The 8,554-nt window shown below is 40.3% G+C and overlaps 1 protein-coding gene across 2 annotated transcripts; it reads right to left on the reverse strand.

Moving 5' to 3' along the window:
• Positions 1 to 2,246: 2,246 nt before the first annotated feature.
• On the reverse strand, positions 2,247 to 8,187 carry dipk1b (divergent protein kinase domain 1B). 2 transcript variants are annotated; one of them, XM_028602260.1, is made up of 5 exons: positions 7,530 to 8,187; positions 6,398 to 6,532; positions 4,326 to 4,433; positions 3,893 to 4,069; positions 2,247 to 3,798 (listed from the first exon to the last, which is right to left on the reverse strand). In XM_028602260.1, the coding sequence occupies exons 1-5, from the start codon at positions 7,593 to 7,595 to the stop codon at positions 2,986 to 2,988; spliced, it is 1,299 nt and encodes a 432-aa protein (XP_028458061.1). In that variant the 5' UTR covers positions 7,596 to 8,187; the 3' UTR covers positions 2,247 to 2,985. The 2 variants fall into 2 exon arrangements, with proteins under 2 accessions (XP_028458061.1, XP_028458062.1); XM_028602261.1 differs by lacking the exon at positions 7,530 to 8,187 and adding an exon at positions 6,843 to 6,920.
• Between the last annotated feature and the right edge of the window lie 367 nt (positions 8,188 to 8,554).

Genomic DNA, 8,554 nt, shown 5'->3' on the forward strand with positions numbered 1-8,554 from the left:
CAATTACATGATGACAAATCCTGTGTGTGTGTGTGTGTGTGTGTGTGTGTGTGTGTGTGTGTGTGTGTGTGTGTGTGTGTGTGTGTGTGTGTGTGTGTGTGTGTGTGTAACATGGAATCAACTAACAGAATCTTCCCTCTATGGTACAAGAAAAGAATTTTGCTCCCTCATGCTTGAAGAACAAACCACACAATCTGCACACTTTGCCAAATTACTTGCCCATGAGTTGTCTTTAGTTGAGGACGGTCATACATATAAATCAAAGATTACTGCTAGTGATTTCACACCGAGGGGTGTAAAAGGTTTGCTGAAGTGCATGTCCAAAGCAGCACTCCTAGCACAGCCAGAGGACATCCCATAATTTCTGTCTACACATGTGCATCAAATGACACATGTCAGGGAAGATGAATCAAGAGATTCCAAGGAGGTTGCCTTTCGGTATCAGGAGCAGGGGTAAGTAAGATTGGTATTTTGATTTAGGCATTGATATGTAGAAGAAGTGACATATATTTTGAAATAATATATATATATATATATATATATATATATATATATATATATATATATATATATATAGGCACACATTTGTAGCTAACATATGGATATTTCAAGCCTGATTCATTTCTTGGCCTTTATTTAAACTCTTAAAGAGGACAGATCATGCACATTTGGGTATCTGGAGTCCCTACCAACCCACAAACTGTGAAATAAGACAACACAGCTTTTTCTGTCACATGCAGGCTCATTACAATACACCGATCAATGTATTGTGTCCATATCCATGTTTGTAAAAATACAAAAAGGGTCATATCCATGGTTTTTCATTTCTTTTTTATTGACCTTTATTGACTTTTGAAGAGAATGTCTTCTTGCAAAAGACTCACAAAAGGACAGAGACCCCAAAACCATCTGCAGATGAATCTTTACCTACATCCAGAATGTCCAGTACACCCTCTGCGTCCTTCATGGTATCACCTCCCAATGAGGTGAGACGGAGGACACAGAGAGTGTCTTCAGTCAGGATTTCCGGGTGACAGGAGAGTGTGGGTCTAATCGCTTAAGAGAAACCAAGACCAGTACCACCACCACCACGTGAAGAGAGAGTTAAGACATCATCAGTAAGGATTCCCTCTCAAAAGGACACAAAACCATCTATACCATCTACAAGGAAAGTACTTCTATCAAAAAGAAAGCTCCTCCAATAATTAGTTTCAAAACAAAAGTAGGGACAAAAATCAACCAAAGGATGTGGCAGTTGTATTTACCTGCAGTCTGAATAATTGCCCCTACCACAATAAAACCCCAAAAAGGGTATGCAGCTGCCAAGGAATTGGGGCCAGTCAGTAGGACTACAGTAAAAAGGGATCAGAGGCTGCAAAAGTTCGTGGCCGGGCCTAGATCATTTGAGGAGCGTGTTCCATACAGACCCAAGGGAGAGCCTATTGTAGATCCAGAACTAGTGCCAAAAAGAACCAGGGCAGGACCTGTGACAAACAGGACAACTGATGCAGAAATTCCTTTTTTTCATGGCAGGGAGGGAAATGCCTACAGTAGACAAGACACTGTCCCACAGGGCACAAACAGCACAGATCTGTGTTGCTTGATTCCTCGACACATACTTGCCCTCATCCAACACATAATGTCCACATCATTGCATGCAGGCGTAGGCATCTACAGGGCAGTGAACTTTAATTTCAATGTGCACATGAATAAAGGAACAATGCCATTTTTGTCATATTCCATTATTCCTGTAAATGTGTCTCAAGACAAATTTAACTCGGAACTAATACAGTTTTACTTAAACTTCAAACAAATAACACAACCAATCTACTTTAGATTAATCAGCAACAAATGTTTCTTATTCTGAAATGAGTTGAGTGCTAACAGATGACACTGCTGTATTTTCTCTAAATCATGGAAACAATTATATACAAAAAGCTTTAGTAGTTAGTTGCAAAATGTAGGTAAAGTCAGTAAGTTACTTTTTTTTTTTAAATAACTTCTTGTCACATTTGCTGAAACTGCCACTATATCATGACAATAGCACATAAGACCAATTTTAGCTGCAAAAGGTGACTAAAAATGAGATGGTTTTTGTGTCTTGAATCAAAGAATCATAGTTTCAAAATGAATTATGACAGAAATGTTGGTCCGGTAAAGGAAAAAATGAAAGGTATACCAGTTTTCAATCATATACTGTACAACACTGAATGCTCTAAAAGGTCAGTAAAGGTGATCTACTTCTATTTGCTAAGAGAACATCTGCCTGACTTCTCCAATTTCTTTACTTCTGTCCTGACATTAGCTACCCACTTTAGATAAATGCAATTTTATTCACAATAGTTGAACATTTGTTTAAACAACGCATGTTTATTCATGGATTAGAAGTTAATTCAAGTTTGATCTTGTCTGATGATCATCAAGTCCAGTCTGTTCAGGTGGATTTAAATACATTGTCAATATCAGATCAATACCAGGATGGACAGTGATACTGTATATATGCATTGTTCCATCCATTATTTGTATCGTGTCTCTGCTTCACATGGAGATTCATTGATACACAGGAAACAGCAGAGTTCCACCAATATTTACAGTTGTACAAAAATGATCACAACGTGCTAAATTTGACATTCTGACTCTCTAGGGATAGACAGTATTCTATAAACTATTTTCAAAACTCCGTTTACTCACAGATTGTTTTACGAATAAAGTTATAGGCAGTGCCCTGAGAATATCATGTCTAAACAGATAAATGTGCTTTTTTAAAAAGAATGCATTGGAAAACAAAAGTAAGAAATAGTCTTCTTCATCTGCTGTTTCATATTGTATATTCATTATTATTATTTTACAGTTCCCTGCTATTCACAGTCAATTTAGAGTACAAATACATTAATAACGACCACCCTCTAAGACATAAGCAAAAACTCCTCATGTTCATGTATTAATTCGCTCATTGTAATAATCACAATAAATCACAAACTGTTTTCAAGAGTACTGAGTGTTAGAAATTTTCTTCCACAGTAATGTCTTCAGGTTGTTGAGGACTAGTGAGTGGTGCACCTCCATCTGGCTTGCCAGACCGCTGAGCGTCACACAGGTGCGTAGCTGCTTTTCCAGATCCCCTCGGAGGTCTGAAGGTGCTCCAAAAAGCAGAAAATCCTGCAGCAGCACGCACACCTTTGCAAGATTGGGCTGTAAAACCTCGGTGTTGCACTGCTTCACTAGTCGATCGCAGGTGGCCGTGCAGTCCCGGCCGTAGGTGCAGTCGGCGTTAGTCTCGCATCGCCGTCCCCTCAAAAATCCCCGCACAACTGCCTCAGATGCCACACTGCGCAGGTTGGCCATCTTGCAGTCGTACTTTGCATTGTAGCCCACATGGCGAGGACTGGCATCGCATATTAGGAAACTCCCGTAGGACCCGTGGAAGACCTCTTCCACAAACTCCAGCAGGCCGATGGTGATGCGAGCCCTGCGGGGCCAGGATGGTGCGAGCCAGTGGTTCAGGCTGGTGCTCAGGGCCTCTGGGACCAGGGCCTGCAGGTAATGAGGCACCTCTAGCCTGTAGAGAGAGCTGTGGCCCACACGTTCTGTCACATACAAGTCTCCACAGAAACCCAGCAGCTTAGGGGTGTGCTCCTTCTCCTGCAGCGCCACCATCAGGAGGTACTCGTTCATCTGGAGAAGAGCCCAGATGGACTTGGCCTCAGCTAGAGACACTTTGCCATCCTGGTTGACATCCGCCAGGGTAATGACCCTGTCCACCAAGGTGCTCAAAGATGGCTGCTCACCAAGTTTAGCCTGCAAGAAGGAAATATTGTGTGGTGATGTACAGTATATTAAAGTATTTATTCCGATTTATTATATGGTGTAATTGCTGAAAAAAAAAAAATACCTTGAGGAAACTGTGCAGCATCTCTTTAAATTCATCCATAGAGGTTCCACGAGTGGGTTTGTCAAATAAGCTCATCTCCTGTCGCAGTACAGAGTCTGGAGACCCATCAATCTTCACTGGATCCTCAATCCCACACTTGATCACAACAGGTCTCTCCTTCCACAGTCCACTGTACACCTGTAAGTAAAACAAATGGGACAATCATTTCTAAATACAGGCATCAATTTAAAAACAAGCTGAATATTGAATATTTGAATATTCGAAGGCCTTAGGGTGATATGCTTATATTTTAAAAGAATAAATACAACCTCTTCCACTTTCTTCTTATTATTTTAAATGTAAAACTCTGGTTGTTTTTACTAACATACATACAAAGAGTGCCTGAGTTTTTTTTTGTTGCCAAATGTATTCTGTGGGTGTGTGTTTATTGTACCTGATATGTAGATGAGGTGGACATGCAGTGCTGCAGGGTTAGGGTTCTCTGCTCACACAGTGCCTTGCAGGACGAGCCTGATATTATGCCCCTTCTGTAGTGATCGCACTGCAGAAGGAAACAGGAAATGCAGTACATTAAACACAGGTCAATGCTCCAAGTGTCTCGTTCATCCATCAAGTATTTCATTTTATCCATACATGCTTATGGCATTTGTATACATGGCCAAAAACCAGAGTAACTGATTAAAGAACAAATCTGTGTTTTAGTGCTTTTATGTACATACTACAGTGGTCAACAAATTAACTAGCATAACAATCCCACAAAACTACATATAGACTATGTGTTGAGTTTACATTATATTTCATTTAGCTCTCACTTTTATCAAAAGCAACTTCCATTCACACACTGATGGCGCAGCATCAGGTGCTATTCGGGGATTCAGTGTCTTGCTCAAGATTCATCAAATTGCAAAAATCGATTCATATTTTTTAAATAAAAAAATATTTAATTGTTTTATTTTTAATCGAGAATCATTTTTTAATCGAAAATCGATTTCAAATCGAATCTTGAGCCTGAAAATCGATATTGAATCGAATCGTGTCATTTTCGGAATCGTGCGCCCCTAATTCTCATGATACCACCGTTCTTACTCGTCTTAGGTTATTCATTGTGGTGTGTACTAAATAAACCCTGAAGCAGTATGGCAAAGCCTGATGACTTTCTGTACATCTAGTGTACATGCCTCTTTGCCATGTAAAGCCAGAGGAAAACAGCACAGAACATGACTGTCTCGCACTATTCACAGTTTACTTTTGAGCTGGCACAAATCCTGGTAATCCTTCTCCCTATAACAGGAGTTTACTCCCAGATATCTACTGACACACCTCCACACTGCGCCTCTCCTCCCAGTTCATGTAATGACATGTCACCAAAATACAAAGCAGCAACAGGCAAATCAAAATCCTTTGTGTACCCAACAAAAGTTCCCAGAGCTTACAAGCTAATTCTAGTGTCATTAAATGCCTCCCTGTAATTGTATTGGTTTTTATTCATTACACATGTCTAAAACTGAGGCGCACACACTTTCACAATATCAACACAGGCACACACACACACTGTTGTGCAAATCTGATTATTTGGTATGATGAGGTTACATCATTGATCTTTTCATCAATTACCCCAAGTAGTTATCTTCTTAATCACCAATGTGCTCCTCAGTGTCTCTTTAAATGTCAGTGCCTGTTTCTGTTCTTCAGCAGCCAAAGGCTCTGGAAACAGCTGGGCACAGCAGGAGAGTAGTTAAGCTATAGGCTTTATCTTTACCCAGCGTCAAAGGACAATGGCCAACCCAAGCAGCCCCCCTCTTCTTCTCAAAAGACAATCCTCCTATCCCTTTGTCATGTGAAATCTTGCATGTAATTTAAGCATTTCACTGCATCAGCTGGAACATTATTGTCTTATTCCATCTTGTAGCCTGTATTCTTCTGTTTCTGCCTTAGGACTATCTGTAGATCTGTGACACAGCTGGAGCAACAACAAATAAGCAAGTTTCAAATCCACCCGAGCATAGTCAGAAATATCACAAAACGTGCCAGAATTACATATAATAACGGTTTGTTTTTCACCCAGTAACTCATGAAACATACAGCATGGCATATTGACTTTCTTGGCTCAAACCAAATCCATTTTGTATTGACTTGCATGTGTGCTATCACAGCTTTCTCCTATCTTGAATTTGTGGCAAAAACTTTCCCCCCTGCATCTCAACAACATTTTAGAAACATCATATCTGAACTGCATAAATCATGTCTTTTGCTGTTGCCATAGTGGCCAATAATGCACTTGTTATGTGGATCTTATATTTTACACACCAATGTGTTTCCACGTAAACTGAAACCATAATATGAATTTAGTTTTCACAAATTAACTATTTAACTCAGCAACATAATATGTAATCAATAAGGGAGCCTGACCACTGACGGAGATGGTTGTACAGCAACATATGAAGCCTTTCTGTAGCATCCTGACCCTAGGAAGTCATGAAATTGGCATATTGAGAGACTACTTACAATGACCATGTGGCACACATGCCCACGGCAGAGTTCAGAGTAAGATGCATACTGCATGTAGATGACCCAGCTGGCGATAAGGAGGCCCAGCCATACCAGGAGAAGGTACTTCACCTTAATGGCTGGGAGACGACTCTTTGGAGGGTGGGAGGAAAGGGATGGATGGAAAGCAGAAGAGAAAACACACAGTTAGCCTAGAAGACATGACAACGGATCATAAAAATAGGCCTATACTGCAATGATTGAAAGAGCAGGTCCCTTGACCTCAGGATAAAACTACGGTATGTGATTGGTGAAATAAGAAGGCCAACGTGTACTTAAAAGTGTCAAAAGTTAAAGTATTTGTGCTGTAAAAAAGCCCCCCCTTGTCTGATATATTATTATATTATTGGATTGTTAATACTGACGCATCAATGTGTAAGCAGTATTTCCCTGTATTTCTCACTTGTCGTGGCGGAGCCACTTTTTATGATGTAGTGTAGTCTGGTGGTTCCCAACATGGAGGTCAAGACCCCAGTCTAAGGGTCACAACATAGAGTACATAAATCGTAGGGGTAGTGAGATTATTGATGGAAAGAAAAACAGACAAAATTCTATGACTATATTTTTTAGACTTCTCTGTAATCTTTCCTTTTATGAACAATGTTGAATAATACCTCTAAATGAAACCATCTAAGAAGTTTAAAGGAGAAATGGCTCTGAATTGCTAACACCTCATAGATATCTTACAAACTCCAAGTAGACTTGTTTAGGGGTTGGTAAGCATCGATTTAAATTACAACTATGAAAGCATATAACTATCCTACCTGTAAATTGTAGCCTACTTAAATGGGCTACAGTAACCGAATAAATGTAGGCAAGCCACTGATTTACTTTCCACCACTGAAGCCTACACAACAATAACAATAAGCTATATGAATGAACAGCTGGTCACTTGACCTTAATAAGAATTAAACAAAGATAGCTCATTTATTGATCTGCACCATCTCTTCTATTTTTAATATATTTTGTAAGATTCGCGACATTTTGTGATGCATGTAGGACTGGACACATGACCTGTTTGACATGCATGCAGGTAATTTGCTGTGTAATAGCAACAAAGGCAGACTGACATTACGCTGTCAATACATACCTGCAGACCTTTGGACAGAGGGCAGAACAGCACCAAATGGAGCAGTCTCCGCAAAGCCCTCGGCATTATGAGCGACTCTGTTCGGAGGTAGCGCAGCGAGAAACCACGGATCCCGGTCTGATCACATCATCACGGCAAATCTACGCCTTGCGTCTCAAGGGGACCAAAACCCACGTCTGATTATAAAGCGCAGCGTAATATGCCATCCTGTTTCCTTCGGCTGGTTTGCAGGCTACTGCAACAAACGCCTCGGGGCTGACACCACACAGGATCTGACCTGATGGTTTCGTAATCCTATTTTTTCAACACAAATCATTAGCAGGAGGAGGAAAAAAAAAAAAAGATCAGCAATACGTCCTTGAAATTGAGCGATTTCACATTTCAGCACCAAATGGTCCAGAAAAATCTCAATTTCACCCCAGAATTAAATATCTCCTCCTCAGAGCCCAGCCGCGATCACCGGCAAATCCAATTTAATATAAAAGCATCGTCTTCTATTATCTCATCAGATTAAATAAAAAATGTGACACAGTGGGTCTCCCGATGAGCATACTACCAGCGACTCATCACTGCACGCCTTTAAAGGGAAAGATGCGGGATCTCAGCGGTGAAATGTTTTAATACCGCCGACATAAATCTCGCCTGTGCTTCACTGTCCGTCTCTAAAACACAAGTCAACAGCCCACCCCCTGACATATGTTTACCCTCTCTAGACGTGCCTTAGTGCAAAGAAAATACATTAAGACCAATAGAAAATCGTTTGTCCCTGTTGCCACAAGACATTTTAATCAGTGGACAGCCACCTTTTGAATCATCTAGTAAAATAATTTTAAATTAACCTACATTTCTGCTGATCGATTTTCAGATTTGCTAAGTTGTAAATATTTAACTCAAACTGAAATTCTGCTGATTCAGTTAAAAGCTGCAGTGGGTAAATGCAAAAAAAAAAGAAAAGAAAAAAAAAGCCGTGCTATGCACGGGCAATGCATGCGCAGAACAGCCAATAGGAATGCTCTCTCTATCTT

Source organism: Perca flavescens, chromosome 16 (genome assembly GCF_004354835.1).
Source record: "Perca flavescens isolate YP-PL-M2 chromosome 16, PFLA_1.0, whole genome shotgun sequence".
NCBI classification, from domain to species: domain Eukaryota; kingdom Metazoa; phylum Chordata; class Actinopteri; order Perciformes; family Percidae; genus Perca; species Perca flavescens.